This window comes from Hakea prostrata, chromosome 9 (genome assembly GCF_041222555.1).
Source record: "Hakea prostrata isolate BN-2017 chromosome 9, UWA_Hpros_2, whole genome shotgun sequence".
In the NCBI taxonomy this organism is placed as follows: Eukaryota; Viridiplantae; Streptophyta; class Magnoliopsida; order Proteales; family Proteaceae; genus Hakea; species Hakea prostrata.
This window is the reverse complement of record NC_142608.1, coordinates 41,870,302-41,891,464: the sequence shown is the minus strand read 5'-3', so window position 1 is coordinate 41,891,464 and position 21,163 is coordinate 41,870,302. Positions and strand designations below refer to the sequence as shown.

Genomic DNA, 21,163 nt, shown 5'->3' with positions numbered 1-21,163 from the left:
TTCTTTATCTTCTTCTTCTTCTTCTTCTTCTTCTTCTTCTTCTTCTTCTTCTTTTTTATTTTTATTTTTTTGATCTTTTACTTCACTCTGCCACTGTCGGAAGAAAAAGGATAAAGAATATAGAAAAGAAAAAACATGCTGCTCAGCATCTTAGGAAGGTCATAAGTTGGACATATAAAGTTGTGGATAGAATTGATGATATCAACAGAAAATTTTGTCATTATCAAGCAGATTCAGCCTCCTCTGTTTAGCAGCACTCAGCCTTCAGGAATGAGAAAGTGAATAGTGTGTTTGGCATGCCCTTAAAGCGCAGAATACAGGTTGCCACCTACTTCAGCATCTACACTATGCTAGGCATCTTTTTCAATAACAAATAGACCGATCAACACACTATTCCAAGTGTGAAGAATCTTATGTTGTTCCGTAGATGTATGACAAATTGACAATGTATAGCCTACAATCAATACAAAACACAGTGGGGGAAGATCCCTCTATGTGTGTATGGTTGCAATTAATACTGCAAATGCAATTTTCAAGGGGGGGGGGGGGGAAGAAACAGAAGACATCAGAAGGCCTAGAAAATAGGTAATTGATACTAGCAGTTTTAAAAAGAAGTAGTGTGTGGTTATAGTTTCTCTACAATGGTTCAAGTATACAGCAAACTATAAGTATCTGCAACAAAACAGGCTTCAGTTCTTTAAAATATATAATTTTAATACCTGTTCAAGTCTCTGAAGAAGAGCGGTTTTGAATTGCCGTACTCCCCTGGCACTCGAATTAGGATCTATGGTATGCGCTCTTACAAAAGCCTGAAAGCGGCCTGCCCCCGAAAAGCATTGAGAGAAATTTAAAGAAACAAATTACCGACTAAATAGAAGGAAAATGAAGCAGACGAAATGTAAGTGACCACGTATAATCAGAGAAAAACATTGATAAATGGTCTTGTTGAAGTTGGAATGAAACATCTGTAGAGACTATGCCTATTGTTAGATGCAAATTTAGAAAGAAAAAATAAATAATAATACTAATAAATTCTCTATTTAACAAGATGTAAAAATGAGAATGTACTATCAAAAAGGGACTAACCAGAAGTCTGGGTACTATCGTTTTTGAGTCAAAGTAACGATTGCTAATGCAGTAAAAAAAAAAGGGCGTACCCAGTGCCCAAGCTCCCAACACTGTGGGGGTCTGGGGAAGGGACTTTCTAGGCAGCCTTACCCCTGCTTTTTGCAGAGAGGCTGATTCGAACCCGCGACCTCCAGCACACAATGGAGAGACTCCACCATTGCGCCAGGCCCGCCCTTCCAAAAGAAAAAAACTTAATAGCTTACAGAGGCATGCAACTCGAGGGTTCTCCTTTTCCAGTTGATTTGCGACTCGAAGGAATGGACGAACATCTGAAATCAAAGTTTGAGGCACTTTCTCGCTGTCGAAGGGCTCTGGAACGTGACCAATTGTTTTCGACCTGGAAATTGGCATTGAAGCTTTTCTGCTCCTACCATAGACGGGATCTGCAACCACAATCTCTGACATTGCTGGAAGTTCGAAAAGTCTGTTACTGATGACACCGAGAAGACGTAAATACTTCCAGTCTCTATTTCTGAATCTCTGTGTGCTTCCATCTTTTTGGCTTTTTGGTGAATGCAAAAAAATGTGATCTTTTGCTTTTGCTTTTCGCCCTTCTCTGCCCTTCTCTCTCGAGAAGCGAAGTGGGAAGGTCAGCAGATTTGGGGTCCTGATGATGTAAACTTCTTTTTGAATTTCCCGGGAAAAGAAGTATAGCACTTGTAGAATTGACAGCTGTGTACGACTAGTGTTTTCATTAATAACGTTTTTTTTTTCGATTATTAAAATTCGGTAGGGGATCCCTAAGATGCGAATGTACGCAAGCCATTACCCGGATTTTTATTTGCAACTGCCGCTGCCAGCAGCTGACGGTCGAGATTCGACCACGTCACCAAACTTATGTTTAACAGTCTAGATTAAAAACTCAAAGATCTTATATGTAAATATAATTTTTTTTCTTTTGCATTTTAAGGTTTTAGAGTTTTATAAATTTACAAATTCAGCCCCGTGGTACTAGCCGAATAAAAACCCCAATTGAAAGACTGATTTTTGCGGTCGGAATCTCCGGCAACATTCGCCAGTTTTCTTCCTCTTCTCCTCCGTCGTTTTCCGTCTCTCTTCCACTCCTTTCACATTCTCCCTTCAATTTCTTAATTTCCAATGGAGCAAAATAACATTAAAAACTTTATAGATCTTGAAGAAACAAAGAAAGAACAGAGCCACTGAATCTCGTCAAATTTGTCATCACCGACTTGTGTTTATTGTTCTGAGGAGTTAGGAGATGAAGGGGAGATTCAGTTCTGTATTTCCATAGCAACAGAGTCCTGGTTATTGGTTCCATGACGGTTAACAGCACAATCACAGATCCGTTTGGTTTTGCCATGGGTTCTCATGTCTTCTATCTCTCCATCAATGGCATCAAAATACCACCAATCTTAATCTATCTGCAATTCTTTTTGAAAACTAGGGAGGTGGAGCGGAGGAGCCTTCGCTCTCTCTTTTTCCACCACCGCTGCCTCCACTCTTAAAGCGATTTCAAGGGTTCTCTCGCCTGCTGGGTCTAATAGTATAGCCTATCCAATCAGCGTGATAGACCCTCTTCTTCCTCCTCTTTCTTCCCTAAGCTCTGCTGCTGCAAAGGAGAGGGATTCTCCCTCCATTCTTAGAGCCATTTTCAAGGGTTTTTTCACATTTTTCAAGAAGATCTGCCACAAAACATCGGTAGAACCTACAGACGGAGGTTTAGTTTATCACAGGGTTTAGATTCGGTAACATAATAGGGGCTGATTTTGTAAATTTATAAACTCTAAATCCTTAAAATGCAAAAGAAAAAAATAATACTTTTATATAAATTCTTGAATTTTACTCTGAACTATTAAAATGATGTGGTCAAATCCTAACCGTCAGCTGCTGCCAGCAGCAGCAGCTGCAAATAAAAATCCGCTATTACCCCAGTAAGTACTCTAGAAGTTGGCACTCGTGTGTTTGTAATCTGCTTGAAACCATTTGGGATCTTCAACAGGAATTTGTCAATTATTCATTTGTTTACAATCTTCGTGAAGTTAATGGGATAACAAACTTCTTGGCTAATCATGTCCAAGGAATTGTCGAGATATTTCTAAATGTAACCCACTTGCCAAATTGTCTAAATGATATTGTTAACGTAGACCGGTGTGGCCTTATCTATTATTGCTTATTCACAAAAAATAAGAATCCAAATAATAGAAAATGTGTGACGAATGGTGTGAAATAATAGATGTTCGAACATAAGATCTCTTTGGTCTTACAGTCCCAACATAAATGACTGCTACAATTGTGCTAGAAGCACATCCAATAAGAACACTATCATATACAATCCATCTTTAACCTGAACAAGTATTTGTTGATGATAAGTTCTCTTATCAAAGTCCACACCTAGGGGTGTAATCCAGTATATATTTTTGCCATTGGATAGACATTAATTGTGTACGTCAACATGCTTGGCATGTGTAACAAGTTTCACCTTATAATATCATTATTTTCATGTCTACCTTTTTCATTTAATATGATTAATTACACGCAGTACAACATGTCTGGTAATGACTGACAAGACACTTTATTAACTTCCTCCCCCTTCAGTCCAAGAAAGAATTTTATATTTAATTACAGGAAGGGCAAGTGCGGAGCCACATGATAAACGGAAGACTAAGGGACGAAGTAAAGCCTCTCCATCTCACCCAAAAAGTTCATAACAATGGCATGAAGCAAAGTAGCTTCTCTAGAACCATTAGAGATTTGATAGCAAGCCCATACCTTTTTCTTACGCTTTGGAAAGCAATATAAGACAGACAGAAAGAAAGAGATAGACCAAGTTCAATTGGTCGAGGTGACGGTAGGGCTAAACAAACACGTGTGCGCACGAAGGCTTATTGCTTTTTGAGAAGCAGATGATGCTTTTAATAATTGAGACATCATTTAACAATTAACAATAAAATTAGTGAAGTTAGCGGTAGGTAGGAAAGGATGCAAAAGCATGTCTGAATATACACTATTGCGCAGTTCAACAAAGGAAAAGCATTGCTAGGGCGATTCCTTCATTTAGAAGCAAAAGATCCTGTTTATATATTTTCTCCTTTGCTAAGAGATAGTTCATTTGTGAGACCGTGAAGTACACGTGGCAGAGTGAACTGAGTTATTCAGTTGTAGACTGATAAGGGATTAAGTCGTCGTACACAATAAAGACAAGGTCATCTTTACTAGATGATCAGTGGTTGAGCACCCAAAGGCCAGAGGGACTGTTTTTCTTCTATTGTTGAGTAGTGCGATCAATTTGAGGTTGTCAGATTCAACCAGAATATGATCAAAGACATGCCTTCCCCATCTAATATTTCCACAAAACAAGCAGGGAGAGATTTCACAAGTGGAGGCTGACCATGGGAGTTGTAACATCCCAGTCAGGGGCTATCCGGATTAGCTTAACGGCGTGAGATTCCCGCACAAGCTCCCCTTAGATCAGCCGATGCAGTAGTATAAGGGATTTTTATTTGCGGCGGCAGCTGCCGCCGACGGCTCTGATAGAGCCACGTCATCGAAAAAAAATCAACATTCCAGATTTAACAATGAGGGGGTTATTGTAAATATTGATTTTTTTTCTTCTTACACTTTAATCTCTTAAAGTTTTATTAATTGTAACAGGTCCTCGTCTCGGCCTCCGACAATTCTAAGAGAGAACTAGGAGAGACTCCAACGGCAAGATCAGGTCAACCGAAACTTTGAGGGTTGATTGATAGCGAACCGAACAGAGCAACCATAGAGAATCGTAAAATATAGCTGTCGGCATTCTGCAACAACCAAGACTTTGAGGGTTTTTTACGTTTTGTTCCTGAGTTGAATTTTCCGAGGTTTATGACAAATAATCTCCTCGTCCTCTTTTTAATTCACTTATTTTAAGGTAATTGATATGGAGAAAATATGATCGAACCTAGTTCATACTTGGTTTGATCCTCGACCCCGGTCGAGACGAAGGGAATCGAGTCGCCTCCGAGCGAGACGGGTTCAGGAGATAGCTTGCTGAGGAAGAAAACTAAATCAGCCACAGGCACGCCCTAATCCGACTTATGGATTAGGTTAATTACCCTAATGATGGCAAACACAACTTGGCGGCTGTCACTTATCACTATTAAAGGGATGATCATCAAATAACCACAGGATTATCCTAGGAGTCCTCTACTAGTTCAAACTAGTAGAAGTCTATCGCTCAATGGATCTAACAGTTAGAATCCAACGACTATCCGAAGAAGGCTCAAATGCATCCAACGAAGAAGATTCGGAGGTACACTCTATATAAACCTTACTTACTTGCAAGGTAAGAAAAGAAGAAAAGGGGGACCAGATCCATACACACACCTTTGGACGTAAACACTCATATGCTTACGGTCTAGATCATATTCCAGTTATTCATTCCTTAGCTTTGTGTGTCTAGCAGAGCCGTTTGTGATTAAGTTCATCGATTGACTTAGCCTTCGGAGGTGGACTCCCGACCCCAGCGGTCGGGCCACATCTGACGCTTTCGTTTTGCAGGTCATTCCAAGGAGATTTAAGGGCTGAGCAGATTTTGGACGCATCATTGGCACCGTCTGTGGGAAATCGATTCAAAAAGCTATGGTGACTAGATCAGCAGCAGCAGCCGCTACACAAAGCGATACTGGTGTCCAAATCCCTGGAGAAAATAATCCAGATATTCCTCAGGGAAGTTTACCACCTCTCGAAGTAGATGGCGGTCAAGGGGGACACAATCCTCCAGAGACACTCCAAGATCAATTGGATCAAGTGAAGATCCAACTTTTGGAAGTAAGTCAGGCACTCTGCATGCTAACTAGACGAGTGGTATTACCACAAGAACCTAATCATCGCGATGCAGGGAGGCGTGTATTACCACGGGATCAGAGATTGACTGAAGATCGGAATATCGGTCAGAACTTTCGTGAAGGTGACCGAGTGCCTAGGAGAGTCGACGATCTACCTAGGCGGGACGATCGGTTTGACAGACCACAGGAAAGTACAACCGATTCGAATACGAGGTTGGATACAGGAGTGAAAACTCACTCACCAACTGTTAGATGAGCCGTTCGTGATGGTCGAGCAATTCATGATGAGCAGGGGGCCGTTCGTGATGACCGAGTAGCTCGTGATGATCGTTTTGTTCGAGGTCGTGATCGTGTTGCAGAAGATCGTTCAACTCATATCGGTCAGGAATTGGCCAATATTAATCAGAAGCTGGGACAATTGGCTAGAGGAAGGATAACTGATGATATCTATTCAGTTATTCAAAAGACCCCTTTTGCTGAGCCAATTGCGGGATACCAGTTTCCTCACAATTTCCGCTTGCCAACTTTTTCTACATTCGATGGCTCCGGAGATCCTACGGCCCACATCGATTATTATCAGTAGACTATGGCAGTTGCAGGTAATTCTGATGAAATTCTCTGCAGGGTTTTTAGTTCATCTTTAACCGGAGCAGCGCAGAAGTGGTTTTCGAACCTCCCATCAGGAAGGATCGTAAATTTTGATGAGTTGGCGCGCAAATTCATAGGGCGATTCCAGAGTGGAATCCAGGTCAAGAAGACAGAGGAAACCTTGTTTACCATCAGACAAGGAAAGAGCGAATCGATCAGAGAATATCTGAAAAGATTTAATAGAGTTACAATGGAAATAGAGAATCTGGATGAGCAAGTAGTTAAAACTGCTTTGTTCACTAAACTCACTAACCGAAGACTCCTGGAGTTATTACTTCAGGATATGCCTACAACTTATGCTGAGTTGGTACAGAGATGCCAAAAGCAAGCTGAAGTCACGGAGATCTTAGATGCGCGCCAAGGGGACAATAAAGCCTCCACCAAAGAACAAAAGGCTCCTGAGAACAAGCAGAAGCCAAAGCAGAATGTTCGTGATCGAGTTGGAAAGCCTCAGGCATGGTGGCAGAGATCTCCCGATAAAAGTGAGTATACTCCATTAAATACTCCTCGGACTGATATTTTGAATATCATTAAGAAGCGAAATATTTTGAAGTGGCCTCCAAAGATTCCTTTAAGGCCTGGAGAGTAACAGGATTGAGAAAGATATTGTTGTTTCCACAAGGATTATGGTCATTATACAAATGAGTGTTGTCATTTGAAGGCAAATATTGAGAGATTGATATCTCATGGACATTTGTCCAGTTTTGTTAATAAAAAAAAGAGAGGAGCCACGTGAAGCTGGCCCCAAAAGGGATCGTTCGGTTAGCTCAGAACAACCGAAGGAGGCTTCGAAATCTAAAAAGGGTAAGGAAGTGATTGATGCTACTCGATCACCAATTCTTACAATATTGGAGGCCCCGAACCCGAATCACTCCGGAGGTTGAGGGCAAGATCTAAATTTTTTGGGACCGGAGAGACGCAGAAGCATAAGAGGCCAAATGGTGAAGATTCTATCACCTTTGGCGAAAAAGACGAAAGAGGTGTTTGCCTACCTCATGATGATGCCATAGTCATCAATGTAGAGATTGCGCGCCGGGAAGTACATAGAGTATTGGTTGATACAGGGTCTGTAGTTGACCTAATATCTTATGAAGTGTATCAAAAGCTTAAGGTGGATGAAGACTTGATGGAGCCATCATCCACACATTTATATGGCTTTGCAGGATCGTCTACAACAGCGGAGGGATCTGTCCAGTTGGACCTATCGATTGGGAGTTTTCCCAAAGAAGCTACCGTCCGAATAAATATTTTGGTGGTTCAGGAACTTCCAGCTTACAATGTTATCCTCAGACGGCCATCTTTGTCCAAGTTAGGTGCTATTGTTTCGACGAAGCACCTGAAGATAAAATTCCCGAATGAGATGGGAATTGGTCAAGTTTCATCGACCCAGAGGATCTCTCGGCAATGACTGGTAGAAAAGCTAGAGCAAATCTAGTTGTTTACTGATAATACAGAAAGGATTACCTATATCAGGTCTGAGCAGCTGGAGGAGTTCAAAGAAGAGTTGAAGTTTTTTCTTCGACAAAATAGTGATGTATTCGCATGGTCTACTGAAGACATGCCACGAATCGATCGAATTGTTGCAGAGCATAAACTCTGGATAGATCCAAAGGTGAAACCAGTTATCCAAAAAAGGAGAAATTTCTCCATAGAAAAGTACGAAGCCGTTCGGGGCGAAGTCGAAAAACTGAAGAGTTCTGGTTTCATAGAACCAATTGAATGTCCAATCTGGTTGGCCAACGTAGTGATGGTCAAAAAGTCGAATGGGAAGTGGAGGATGTGTACAGACTACACAGACCTCAACAAGGCTTGCCCTAAAGATTGCTATCCGTTGCCACGGATTGACCTCTTGATAGATGTAACTGTAGGATATGAAACTTTGAGTTTCATGGATGCCTACTCCGGGTATAATCAGATCCTCATGAATAACGAGGATGAAAAGTTTATAGCTTTCATGACTGATCGCGAAAGCTTATATTATAAAGTCATGCCATTTGGCCTGAAAAATGCAGGAGCTACATATCAGAAAGGGCCGTCAACAAGATATTCAAAGACCTAATCTGGAAAAATGTCGAAGCTTATGTTGACGATATGCTGGTAAAAAGCATTACAAGAGCAAATCATATCGCAGATTTAACTGAAGTATTCTCAGTACTGCGAAAGTATCAAATGAAGCTGAATCCGGAAAAGTGCGCCTTTGGAGTGTCTTCAGGCAAAATTTTGGGCTTCATGGTATTACAGAGGGGTATTGAGGCTAATCCAGCCAAAATACAGGCTCTAATTGGCATGGAAGCTCCAAAAATTGTTCGGGATGTACAGTGCTTAACGGGGAGAATTGCCGCTCTGAATCGTTTCATCTCAAAATCTGGAGAGAAGTGTCTACAATTTTTCAAAGCACTCAAAGATTTGAGGGGCAGCAAGGAAGCGAATTGGACTGAAGAGTGCCAGAAAGCTTTCGAAGAATTAAAGGAAACACTGGGAAAGCCACCGCTTTTGTCCCGACCAGAGAAGGGAGAAATCTTACAGCTATACTTAGCAGCATCCCTTTCAGCGGTCAGTGCGGTACTTGTTTGGGAGAAGGATTAGAAGCAGTGGCCGATTTATTATGTTAGCCACGTGTTACTTGATGCGGAGACACGGTATTCACAGATTGAGAAGCAGGCTTTAGCTCTCATGACAGCAGCCAGGAAGCTATGGCCATACTTTTAGGCTCACTCAATAGAGGTATTTACAACTTTCCCTCTTAGTAAAGTTCTTCATAAACCTAATTTGTCTAGAAGAATGGTGGCTTGGTCGGTTGAACTCAGTGAGTTCCAAGTAAGCTTTAAGCCTAGAACGGCAATCAAAGCTCACGCGTTAGCCGATTTTGTAGTAGAGACTACTGCACCAATGGAGAACATCGTTGAAGAGCCCACTATACCAACCATTTGGGAAGTATATGTGAACAGTTCGAGTAATAAAGACAGAGCTGGGGTTGGAATTCTCTTGAAGAGTCCAGCAGGATTTATCATTCGATATGCATTGAGATTTGCATTCAAAGCTAGCAATAATGAGGCAGAATATGAAGCCCTAATAGCTGGACTTAGGTTGTCAAAAGCATTGGCAATAGCAGATGTAACTATTTATAGTGACTCTCAGCTTATTGTTAACCAAGTTTAGGGGGAATATGGTATAAAAGAACCTCGCTTGTAGAAATACCAAGAGATTGTGCAAGCATTTCAAAAAGAATTCAGGAATTTGAAGGTATGTCAGATTCCAAGGACAGAAAACACAATGGCAGATGAGCTATTCCGATTAGCCAATGCTAAAGAAAAAAATTTAGACTCGTCGGTCTACATTGAGGAGATAACATTTCCAAGTTATCATGAGAAAGAAATTTCTTATATTGAAGTAGAGCGTTGTCGGATGGATTCAATAGTTGAATATCTGAGAGATGATAAACTACCAGAGGATCCGAAAGAGGCCAGATTGGTCAAGGTACGATCAGCAAGACTCATTATGCAAAATGGAAGGTTGTACAGAAGATCTTATTCTGGACCCCTTCTGAGATGTTTGGGTCCCGAAGGAGCGGAGTCGGCTCTGGCCGAAGTACACAAAGGAATTTGTGGAGTTCACATGGGTGGACGAGCCCTGGCACACAAGATTCTGAGAGTTGGGTTATATTGGCCTAAGATCCAACAGGCTGCTATGGAGTATGTTCGTTGGTGTAGTAATTGTCAAATCCATGCCACAGTATCAAAACGCCCAGCGGAAACCATGACTTCAATTCTAGATCCCATCCCTTTTGTGATGTGGGGAATTGATATTATGGGCAAATTCACAAGGTGTCAGGCGGACGAAAATATCTGATAGTAGCAATTGACTACTTCACAAAATGGGTTGAGGCCAGCGCCCTGGCAACAATCACTGAGAGAAAAGTGGAGAAGTTTGTGCTTGAATCGATCATATATCGCTTTGGGATTCCAAAGATAATCATCACTGATCACGGCACTCAATTTGATTGTCCACAATTTGAGCAATTTTGTGGAACTTACATGATCGAGCATCGTATGTCATCAGTGGCATACCCCCAGAGCAATGGACAAGTAGAGGTTACTAACCGAACGCTGCTTGAGGGGATAAAGAGAAGACTTGAGGCCGATAAAGCCTTATGGGTCGAAGAGCTGCATAATGTACTGTGGGCTTACCGAACTACGGTTCAAACACCCACAGGAGAAACTCCATTCAGGTTAGCTTATGGATTTGAAGCATTGGCACCTGTGGAAGTAATGGCGGGAACATTGCGGGACAGAGAGTTCGAAGAAAAAGCGAACGAGCAAGGACTGCTTGATAGTCTTGATTTGTTGGATGAACTTCGGGCAAAGGCAATAGCACGAACTCAACATTATCAACGGAGGATAGCGTCACATTATAATACCCGAGTAAAGAATCGTCGGTACTTAGCAGGGGATTTGGTATTGAGAAATACCTTAGCTTCAGATCCACGCCATCAAAGAAAATTGGACTCTTCCTGGGAAGGACCTTATATGGTTGTAAAACCAGTCGGTTCAGGACCTTACAAGCTGAAGAACATGACCACCCAGAAAGAATTGGATCGTTCGTGGAATGCCAGGCATCTCAAAATTTTTTATCCTTGATGATTTCAATTTTGTTCGTGATATAACCAATTTCAACTCAATTAGTGCAATTATTGGTTTTCAACAATTATCTTTTGATTGGGGGGCATCATACACCACACTCAAGAACAAATCCAGCTACAAGGCATCAGATGAAAATCCGTGTGGGTCCTTCTACAAGGCATCGGATGAAAATCCGTGTGGGTCCTTCAACACTTATTGAATTTTTTCGGAGTTTCTTAAGTCAAGGCATCGGATGAAAGTCCGAGTGAGTTCCTTCCACAAGGCATCGGTTTAACAACTGAGTGAGTTCCTTCTTAGACTTATTGAATTTTCGAAATGTCTTTAAGTAAAGGCATCGGTTTAAAACCCGAGTGAGTTCCTTCTCAGACTTATTGTATTTCTCCGGAAATCCTTAAGTAAAGGCATCGGTTTAACAACCGAGTGAGTTCCTTCTCAGACTTATTGTATTTCTCCGGAAATCCTTAAGTAAAGGCATCGGTTTAACAACCGAGTGAGTTCCTTCTCAGACTTATTGTATTTCTCCGGAAATCCTTAAGTAAAGGCATCGGTTTAACAACCGAGTGAGTTCCTTCTCAGACTTATTGTATTTCTCAAGAAATCTTTAAGTAAAGGCATTGTTCTAAACAACTAAGACCTAGTGCAACAGCGACTTAAGTGACTGGCAAAGTTCAAGATGAAGTTAATTTCTTATTTCTTCGAAAGATCGGAAGGGGCCAACCTTTACATCAAACATACACATGAGATTACAAGAGTTAAGATACAATCTTCGTTCGGTCAAAAAAGAAAGTCATCATCGATGATCATTAAGAAATCAAACAAGATCGGAACAGCTTTGCCAGAACAAACACAAGAGTCAAGAAGCAAAATGGATTCAAGAAGAAGAAGAGGAAGAACGGGGATTACAAAAGCATTTCAATATGTACAAAATCCTCCACAATTCCATACTCTTTATCCAGCTTGACCAGAAGAAGTATGATCCTTGATCAAACTTGCATTCAGGGCAAGCTCTTCATAACTGAATCCTTTCAGGGGAGAATAAACAGGAGAATCCTCGAGATAATGCATAATATCCGGATCCGAAGGCGGAGGGTCGATCTTATCCTTGGTCCAATCAGGGAAAGGAAGACCCACTGGGCAAACACTTCAGGATGACAATCAGCACTGTAGGGAGTCGTATCAAAATGAGGATCTTTCCTTAGTATTGATTCCCATACTTCGTTCTCGCCATCCCGGTATGCCTGCAAGTTATAAGCATTCAGCATGTCAACAAAGGGCTTACTGTGTAAATACTTGAAGATGCAGGCTTTGCGAACGTCAGTTGGAAGGGATTCGGGCAAGGGAATGACAGCTTGCCTTTGAGGTAACGCTTCAGATCCTTTGGCCCCTGACTTTCCTGCTTCTCGCTCCAGTCGCCAGATCTTCTCCTTGGCATCATCCAAGTCTGAACGGAGATGCTCAATCACAAAGTTCTTTTCTCCTGCAACCTCCCAAGCTAATTTCCTAAGGCGAGCAATCTCAGCATCCTTGGCTTTGGAGTCTTCCCGAAGCCTGGAAATTTCATTCTTCAGTCTACTGAGCCTAGAGGCTGTTTCCACTTGGTTGTGGAAGTTACCAGTGAGACTCCTGCAACAACTTCCGAGTTAGTCAGGAGCAAAAGTATAATGAGCAAAAGTATAATCTTCAGAATCAAAAGGTAATGGAGAAAAACTTACATCACCAATGACTTAATAAAGTCATCGTCTGGAAGTTTGGAAAGAGTTGTACTCTCAGAAGTCATTCGAGCAGTAGTGCACCACTCCAGCGCCTTGTCAAACTAGTTTGACACTAATTCAGACTTCCTCAGCGAGTAGGAAGGATGAGAAGGATGAGCTACATCACCTGCCAACCGACGACGCTTCCTAGTGGCAAAATCCTCCAGCTCCAAGGAAGGAGAGGAAGAAGATGCCAAACAAGCATTAGAGTTGGAAATAGAAGCAGCACCTGCTGGGACCGCATCTTCATCAGATGCCAACATAGTTGCCTCTGATGTCTGAAGGGTCTCCTTCGAAGAGGCTCGAATGGTCTCTCCAGCAGGGGCATCAGCAGCACCATCAGCGACGGAGTGATCAAGATCTTCCTAGGAAGACCGAGCGATCTCTTCAGGCAGAGGGAGCGTAGGAGAAGCATCAGTAGAAATTGTGGGAATTTGACCTGAAGATTCACCAACAGCAGTCTCCTTACGCTTAGAAGATTCACCAGATGCAATCACCTCACTGGCCACAACCTCTGTCGGTGCTGGAACAGTCTTCTTGCAGGACTTCACCCTAATAAAGCTCAGATCGATTCTGGGAGGCACTGCAAGTACAGAAAAAGCAGTATCAAGACGAAAATCCAACAACTTACAGGAAAAAGGGAAAACCCTAGTTCTCTGTTGGATAAGAACTACTCAGAGTACCCATTAAGTAAGCCCCAAGTATTACTACTGTGGAGTTCACTCAGGGGGAAGGAGAGGAGATTTGTGACATAGACAAAGCAAAAAAGCTTACTTGTTCAGAAACTAATCGAAAATATTGTTGGAGTACAAGGAATACGGATGCAGCGCAAGAAGACGGAATTTCGTTTTGCAAATCTAACTTGCAGATAGCAGGATAGATGGAGAGTACCCTTGAAGGACTTAAATAGCCTTAGGTAGTGAGGCGACGGTTGAGAGCCAAAGGCAACCAAAGGCCCAGATCGAAGAAACGCTTTGAATTCTTCAAAAAGCAAGACCAACGGTCATAAGGAAGCCACATGGAAATATGCACCTGGTACGAGAATACCTCCAACTGTCGCGCCACCATTTAAATAATGGTTGTATTACCAATTCATTGAAAGAAGTGAGTGGTATACAAGGGTAGGGAAACATTTGGACTTCGCAATAAATGAAGGGAACGTTTGGACTTTGCAATAAATGAAGGAGCAGTGGGGAATTCAGAAGCTAAAGCATCTTTCCCGAACGTCTCTTCATGATATCTTAAAGGTTATCCCCCGTCAAGGTACAAGAAGTTAAGTGATAAGTTTTATCATTTATATTAGTTTTATCATTTATATTTGATTTCCAAGACAAGCTTTTGGATGTGAGATGAGGAAATATTGAGGCAATCATTGGAAAAGTTCTCTTTTCGTTAATGACGGAGGATCAACCTTTACAAAAAAAAAAAAAAAAAAAAAAAAAGAATAACTGTGAAACCCAGCCCTAACCTAACCCTGACCTTGACCCAGTAACCCGGTTGTTTTTAGGTCCGAAGACCCAGAGTAAAGGAAGAAGCCAACTATGGGCCATCTCAGTAGAAGACATGGTGTTTGACTCTGAACCCATGGATGTTGTTGATGGAGTTCCATACTTGGATGTCTGTGTAGATTTGGAAAGGAAGCTGCAGCTATCTGAAGATGAGATTAGTTGAAGGACTTGGAGTATTATCTGACTTGGTTTGGAGGTATTTCCTTACACTTGACATGTCACTTGATGTGTATGCAAAAGCCCATAAGGTTTAAAGCCCATTTGATCCTCCAAATCCCTGTTTATTCCTTACTGTCTGCCTTGGTCGGCTCCTTGGTCGAGTGGGCCACTAGACCAAGCACTCGACCAAAGGGGTGTGAAATCCGAGAATTTGTAATTTTAGGGTTTTTCACTTCTCCGAAACTCTTTCTGGTGATTTCGAAAACTCCTCTGCAGATCTGAAGCCTCTCATCGCTGTTCTTACAATTCAAGGTTAGTAATCGCTTCAACATTGCGAATTTCTTTTCTTCGATCTTGTTCTTGATTGAGATCAGGAAGTAGATGCTGCATCCTTGTAACCATCCCTTCGTGATCTCCTTCGTTTCTTTGAGATCTATGATCATCATCATGATCTTAACCCTGGCCGTATATTTTTCTGGAAACCCTAACCCTTGCTTGATTTTTGGAAAACTTTGGTGACCTCCCATGCGAGGGAAACCTCATGGGTAATATTTCTAGTAACCTAAACTATAATTTCTATGATTTTCTTGTTATAATTGGCAAATCATTAATTCCCTTTCATTCTGTGATCATAACCTTTCCTGGGGAGCCATAAAGGTTGAAACCCTAATTTCTTGGGTTAAATCAAGAACCCATATTTTTACCATGACTTGATGATTTTATCTTCCCATATGATTCTAATACATCCTAGGAAGTTCCCCTTCGAATTTCGGATCAATCCGACTTCAAACGAGGAAGTTATGGCCAAAGCAGTCTGTACAATTCCGTACTGACTTGCTTGGTCGACTATTTGGTCGACTGGGCCAGTCTACCAAGCACTCGACCAAAGGAGTCAGTAGCTTCGTTTTTCGCCTGATTTGATTTGTTTGCTCTCTGATCTTTTAGGCATCTTTCCTAATGTTGTATCTATGGTTATTAGGAGTTTATTTGCTAAGTTTGGAGTTGCTCACTTTGATATTTGGATCATCTTCTTCGATAATCAAGGTAAGGACAGTTATTTCCTTAACTACATAGATTGCTTGTTCTCTGGTTTCTACCTTATGAAACTATGAGATTACTTACTGTTATTGTAATTTAATTCTGATCTCTTACTGTGAGAACAGTAGCACTTGTTTATATTATCTTTTTCATTATTCATGTTATATGAATTACTTATTATTACCTAATCTGATTTTGCTTTTACATTCTCTAGTATATGATGAACTGTCGGTTGTATATATCATGACTGATCTGAGAATGTGTTGCTTAAGTTTGGTTTGGGATTGGGGAGTGTCCTTTTGACACTTCTGTCCTTGGAAATCGGAGGGAATAGTATGGGTTGTTCTCCGAAGATGCTCATCGACGCTTTCCCGAATCATTGGTTGTCATACCTAGGGATGTCTAGCAGTGTTTGGCTAGGATATACCCCTGTTATATTTGACCCGAATTGGAAGGGTATTGAGACTGAACGACCCGTGGTAGCAATGTGATTCACGGGCGCTCAAGACCAGTAACCAACCCGTGAGAGGACGGGAATCATATTGTGGGGGCCATTTATTGGAGGGTTGCATATGGCTAGACTTGGGCTCATGGGCGCTCAAGACCGGTAACCAACCCGTGAGAGGACATGAGAGCTTCCTGTTTACCATATGTGGATAACCGATAGGGTTGATGAGTCCGTATTCCGAGTTGGTCGGTGCCATAGGATACGCTGACTCTAGTGCGAAGGATACCGGAAAGGATTGTTAGGGACGAGGAATGGACGTATCTGGAACTGAGATGATATAACTGACTAGATGACTTGTATTGGGCTAGGCTTTTCCCTGACATGCGCCGGTACTTATGCCAAATGGTTTTGAGAGAGTGTGTTGACTAAATCCCCTACCATGGTTTGATGAGGACTTTACCCAATTACCCGGTAGACCCAAGATGCCAGGATGGCTGAGGGGGAGTGACTGACCTACCCAAAGAAGTACGGTGCTATGACTTAAAGCATGTCTACCATAGAGACCAGCATACATAGAGTTTAAATGCATTCATACTTTATCTGTTTCATATTGCATTGCATCATGTTATGTTTTGTCACATGTTATCTATGATGTTATGGATTAACTTGCCTTACTGAGTTTCTTCGAAACTCATTCCTTTTTTGTATATTTTCCTGTTAGATTATCCTGCAGGTACAGATTATTATGACAACCAGTACATTGAAGCGCAAGCCGATGAAGCGTATTACACGCAAGGTACTGGCGACGATCAAGATTACTCTGATGATCCCCCGGCGGATCAAGCTGCGTACTACTTTTGAAAACAACATAGAGTTAGAAAGGATTCATTGGGTTGATGAAGTCCACACTTATGAAGACGTTATCTATAGACTAGAAGACTCTTGTTCCTAGTTTATTTCTTAGTACATTTGTTTCAGTTGTTATTTCCTTTTTGACTTTCATACTGCGTTCTGCTATGTTTGTGGAGTCAGTTTCCGCCTCACTTTACTTCTTTTGATATCTTCGGATATCTGGTATCATTTTCTGCACTCTGATTATATTATTTATTCATTTCTTGAGTTAAACCTTTTGTTTATAATATTTAAACCTTGATTATTTCCTGTTTATGATTATGTTATTGTATATGTGGGAGGATGATTTCCTCGATACTTGATCTTCGGGGCTGTGGATCACACTCTCGGGTATGTCAGTTAGGGTACCGGCTGGGGGGATGTGACAATAACTCCCTACACTTCTTCCTCATTATCGCCCGAAGAGTCCTTCACAAGAGAGCCTTTCTCAGGATCGTCATTCTCAGGGTCCTTTTCAGCGGCAGCCTGTGAATTTTCTTCTTGAAGGGGCGGTTCATCAGCAAGATATTCTTCGATATTCGGGTCAGCAGGAAAAGGATCCTCCTCTCCCAAAGCCCAGTAAGGGAAGTCCAACTTAAGCTTCCCGAAGATCTCTTTGTGACACACCTCACGAAAGGGAGTTGTATCGAAGGAAGGGATAGATCCGAGGATCTTTTCGCAAACATCATTCTGCCCCACACGGTAAGCTTGAAGGTTGAAGGCACCCAGCAGGTTAGAGAAAGGAACGTTGTTCAGGTACTTCCGAACACAATCCCTTCGAAGCTCCGGCTTAATATGCTTGGGCTAGCTAGGAACTGCCATCTTCAGTATACTTTCGTTCTCTATGGACTTAAGCTCTAATCTGTCACTGAACAATGTGGCGGCTGCCTTCTGTTTCCTAGCCTCGCGTTCGGCAGTAGAAGCACGGGCATTTGAAGAGTCGAGATCATTCTTCAAAGATTTCATCTCCTCATTATGCTTCACCTTCAGCTCTTCGGCCACTGTCTTCAGCCGGTTTATTTCAGAATTGGCCTTCGCCAAATTCTCTTCATAGGTCTGCAGCAAGGACCCATTGCGACCAACCTAGCTCAATGCCTCCATGTGTTGATAGAAGCTCAACACAACATTCCTGGGATGAGGAGATTATCAGAAGAGATCATAAGAAATTATGAGAAACAATCAATGAAAGATCAGGAAGGCCGGTCCCTTGTGGACTGACTAACAAGAGCATTATCATCCAAGGCTTCAAAGGCCTGACGATCAGTAGGCAGAAGACCAAGAGAACTCCATTCTGCAGCTTTTTTAGGGTCTTGTGTTGCCTTATCAGCCTGCGTTAGTGTCCACTGAGGCATGAAGATCTCCTCGCAATCTTCAGTATTTTTGGATTTTTTTATGGGAGGAAGCATCAACTGAATCGTGCTTCCTTTTGGTTCGAGCGGTGGAGGAGATATTTGGCTTTTCCACCATTGGTTTTTTCCCTCTTCCCGAAGCCTTGACCACTGGCTTTAAGTTCCTAATACCCCAATAGGAAGGGTCGGGAGAGGGAACAGAAGCCACTTGATCAGCCGTCAAGGCTCGAGGCAACCGTTGCTCAGTTGTCACAAGGGCCCTGGCAGCCTTTGCCCGAAGATTTTCAGGGTCAATTCTTGGTGGCACTGCAAAGAAGAATAAGAATCAGAATTGCAAAAAGACATATCATTTCCATGAAATTGAAAGGTGGTGGTTAAGAAGTTCACGATGAGCCAGCCCCCAATACTGAAGGATGGAGTTGTACTCCACCTCAAATCCATGTATCTCCTGCTACCATGGAATTGATTTGATCTTCCTGACGGCCGTCTCATCTTCTTTGGATAAGGGAAGGACCCGGTTACCCTCAGAGTATGAAGTATACTGTTTCCAGATGGTCCGGAAGTTGAGATCTGATTGAGGTGCTCGACAGAAAAAATATCGCTTGCGCCATCCTTTGTGATAGGAAGGGCAAGTTCCTTTGGCAAGAATGCTGCCCCTCCAGCCAAGCTCAGTCTTATTACGCTTGGAGAGCACAACCCAACCAGGAGGATGGGAAATAGAAAGAAGATGAAAATGCACAAAAAGAGCAAGAGAAGGCGTAATGCCAAGTTCAAAGCATAAATCCAAGAAGCCGACGATGAGACGCCAGCTATTGGGAAGCAACATTCCAGGGCAAATGTCCCAGTGATTCAGGATGGCTGCAAACAAAGGATTGAAAAAGGAAAGCGAACCCCGCTTTCCAGTGCATCTATATATAGGGAAAATTTGCCCGGAAGGGTCGAATCAACCCTCTCATCAGGGTTGGGAACCCTAAGATGATAAGAAGGAGGAAAATCAAAACCCTGGATGGCCGAAAGAAGAGTTTTCTCCTTATAAGAGGAAGGAACAGAACCAGGTCCACCACTAGACCTGGGTTTGTTTTGACTGCCTAAAGGACTCGGCGGTCACCCTAGGAGTCGTGGACGGTCCAGAGTCAGGAAGGGCAGAAGAAATCTCAGCTTTTCTTTCTAATCTTTTCTGGTTAACTTCTGCGAAGTCACGCCAGAGAGTAGTTAGGGTTTTATTATCACCATCCAACTGCTCAGAAGGAAGGGAAGCAAAGGCCTCGTTACCACTATCACTATTACTGGCGCTGGGCACAAGGGAAGCTTTAGAAGAAACCCTAATATCCTCCATTACAAAAGTCTGGCTACGGTACGAAAATAAAAACCTGGAGACAGAAAGTTAAACTTTGCAAAGGGATCTGTAAACTTACTGATTCAATAAGACAAAAAGCTCGAGAACGAGAAGGCGCGAAGGAGACGACGAAGTTTCAAAATTCCAGACAAGAAGAATGAAACCTACGAAGACAACGAACTGCTTTTAAGCACCCGCACGAGTGTTCGAGGACATGAACGATAGAGATTTATTCAGCATCGACGATCGAGATTTGAAGACATTTTGAAAGTTTGAACTCACGAATCCAAAACAGGCATTCAGAAACCGTTGCTTGGGTTACGTGAGCCACGATAGTTCGACTGCAAAAGGACGCGTGGCATTGCCCTCACAACGCTCGAGGAAAAGTGAGCACCGCATTTGTCACATCCTCCCAGCCGGTACCCTAACTGGCATACCCGGGAGTGTGATCCACAGCCCCGAAGATCAAGTATCGAGGAAATCATCCTCCCACATATACAATAACATAATCATAAACAGGAAATAATCAAGGTTTAAATATTATAAACAAAAGGTTTAACTCAAGAAATGAATAAATAATATAATCAGAGTGCAGAAAATGATACAAGATATCCGAAGATATCAAAAGAAGTAAAGTGAGGCGGAAACTCACTCCACAAACATAGCGGAACGCAGTATGAAAGTCAAAAAGGAAATAACAACTGAAACAAATGTACTAAGAAATAAACTAGGAACAAGAGTCTTCTAGTCTATAGATAACGTCTTCATAAGTGTGGACTTCATCAACCCAATGAATCATTTCTAACTCTATGCTGTTTTCAAAAGTAGTATGCAGCTTGATCCGCCGGGGGATCATAAGAGTAATCTTGATCGTCTCCAGTACCTTGCGTGTAATACGCTTCATCGGCTTGCGCTTCACTGTACTGCTCGTCATAATAATCTGTACCTGCAGGATAATTTAACAGGAAAATATACAAAAAAGGAATGAGTTTCGAAGAAACTCAGTAAGGCAAGTTAATCCATAACATCATAGTTAACATGTGACAAAACATAACATGATGCAATGCAATATGAAACAGATAAAGTATGAATGCATCTAAACTCTATGTATGCTGGTCTCTATGGTAGACATGCTCTAAGTCATAGCAACGTACTTCTTTGGGTAGGTCAGTCACTCCCCCTCAGCCATCCTGGCATCTTGGGTCTGCCGGGTAATTGGGTAAAGTCCTCATCAAACCATGGTAGGGGATTTAGTCAACACACTCTCTCACAATCATTTGGCATAAGTACAGGCGCATGTCAGGGAAAAGCCTAGCCCAATGCAAGTCATCTAGTCAGTTATATCATCTTAGTTCCAGATACGTCCATTCCTCGTCCCTAAAGATCCTTTCCGGTATCCTTCGCACTAGAGTCAGCGTATCCTATGGCACCGACCAACTCGGAATACGGACTCATCAACCCTATCGGTTATCCACATATGGTA

General features: G+C 42.1%; 1 protein-coding gene across 1 annotated transcript in view; it reads right to left on the bottom strand.

The window, feature by feature from the left end:
• The window catches only part of GSL04 (glucan synthase-like 4), an 82,821-nt gene extending 81,094 nt beyond the window's left edge, over positions 1 to 1,727 (bottom strand). Inside the window, exons 1-2 of the mRNA XM_089167900.1 lie at positions 1,332 to 1,727; positions 720 to 820 (exon numbers count right to left, since the gene is read on the bottom strand). Of these exons, the coding sequence (XP_089024026.1) occupies positions 720 to 820; positions 1,332 to 1,533 (303 nt within the window). The 5' untranslated portion in view covers positions 1,534 to 1,727. The remainder of the gene's footprint in view (positions 1 to 719; positions 821 to 1,331) is intronic.
• Positions 1,728 to 21,163: the final 19,436 nt, after the last annotated feature.